The sequence below is a fragment of the Lonchura striata genome, chromosome 10, assembly GCF_046129695.1.
Source record: "Lonchura striata isolate bLonStr1 chromosome 10, bLonStr1.mat, whole genome shotgun sequence".
NCBI lineage: Eukaryota > Metazoa > Chordata > Aves > Passeriformes > Estrildidae > Lonchura > Lonchura striata.
Window position 1 is genome coordinate 26,570,644 of NC_134612.1, and position 1,228 is coordinate 26,571,871.

At 72.1% G+C, this 1,228-nt stretch overlaps 1 protein-coding gene across 1 annotated transcript; it reads right to left on the bottom strand.

Annotated features, from left to right (window-relative positions):
- Positions 1 to 424: 424 nt before the first annotated feature.
- RAP2B (RAP2B, member of RAS oncogene family) lies at positions 425 to 1,003 on the bottom strand. The gene has a single exon (XM_021547505.1). The coding sequence runs from the start codon at positions 974 to 976 to the stop codon at positions 425 to 427; it is 552 nt and encodes a 183-aa protein (XP_021403180.1). The 5' UTR covers positions 977 to 1,003.
- Between the last annotated feature and the right edge of the window lie 225 nt (positions 1,004 to 1,228).

Below are 1,228 nucleotides of genomic sequence, written 5' to 3' on the forward strand. Positions count from 1 at the left end.
CCGGGGGATGTAGGCTCCGCTCCGGGGGTGCGGGTCCCGCTGTCCCGGGGGTGCGGGCCCCGCTCCGGGGATGCGGGTTCCGCTGTCCCGGGACTGTGGGCCCCGTTCCCGGGGGTGCGGGCTCCGCTCCTGGGGATGCGGGACCCCGCCGGCTCGGGGGTGCGGGCCCCGCTCCCGGCCGGGCTCCCCGCGGCTGTCCCGGGATGTCCCGGGGCTGTCCCGGGGCGCGCTCCCCGCGTGGCTCCGCTCCCCGGGCGGCGGGGCCGGCTGCTCCCGCGCCCGCCGCCGACACTGACAGGAAATATGCCATGACCGAGACTGGACGAGACGTAGACGCCGAGAAAAGCCACATTTGCACCACGATGAATTTTCCGCCGATGCCGTCCCCCCGAGCGTGCCCGCGGGCGCGGGGCCGCCGCCGCCCTCAGAGGATGGCGCAGGAGGCGCAGCACGGCTCGTCCCCGTTGGGCTGCGCCGCGTAGTTCATCTGCCTGACGATCTCGGCGAACAGCTCGTCCACGGACGCTTTGTTTTTGGCCGAGGTCTCCATGAAGGGGCAGCTCCACTCCTCGGCCAGCGCTTTGCCCTCCCCGAAGGAGACCTCGCGCTCGCCCTCCAGGTCCACCTTGTTGCCCACCAGGATCATGGGCACCCGCTCGTACCTCTTGACGCGGATGATCTGGTCCCGCATGGGCTTGATGTCCTGGAAGCTCTGCTGGTTCACCAGGCTGTACACCAGGATGAAGCCCTGCCCGTTCTTGATGTAGAGGTCCCGCATGGAGGCGAACTGCTCGGTGCCCGCCGTGTCCAGGATCTCCAGCACGGACGGCGACGAGTCCACCTCGATCTCCTTGCGGTAGAAGTCCTCGATGGTGGGGTCATACTTCTCGATGAAGGAGCCGGTCACGAACTGCACGGTAAGGGCGGACTTGCCCACGCCGCCCGAGCCCAGCACCACCACCTTGTACTCCCGCATGGCTCCCGCCTCCCTCCGCCGCCTCCCGCTCGGGGCTGCCGCGGCGGGCGGGGACGGGGCGGGCGCAGGGAGGGGACGAGGGACGGCCCCGCGCCGGGGCGGGGAAGCGGCGCCCGCGCCTTGCGGAGCGGCGGCGGGAGAGCCCCGGCGCCGGGCAGCGCCGAGCAGGAGGAGGAGGAGGAGGAGGAGGAGGAGGAAGGGGCTGAGGAGGAGAAGGCGGGAGGGCGAGAGGGCGACGGCGCTGCCGGTACC

Bases quoted from the DNA above. Each gene is read 5' to 3' on its own strand.
- RAP2B (XM_021547505.1), bottom strand. From the start codon at position 976: ATGCGGGAGTACAAGGTGGTGGTGCTGGGCTCGGGCGGCGTGGGCAAG.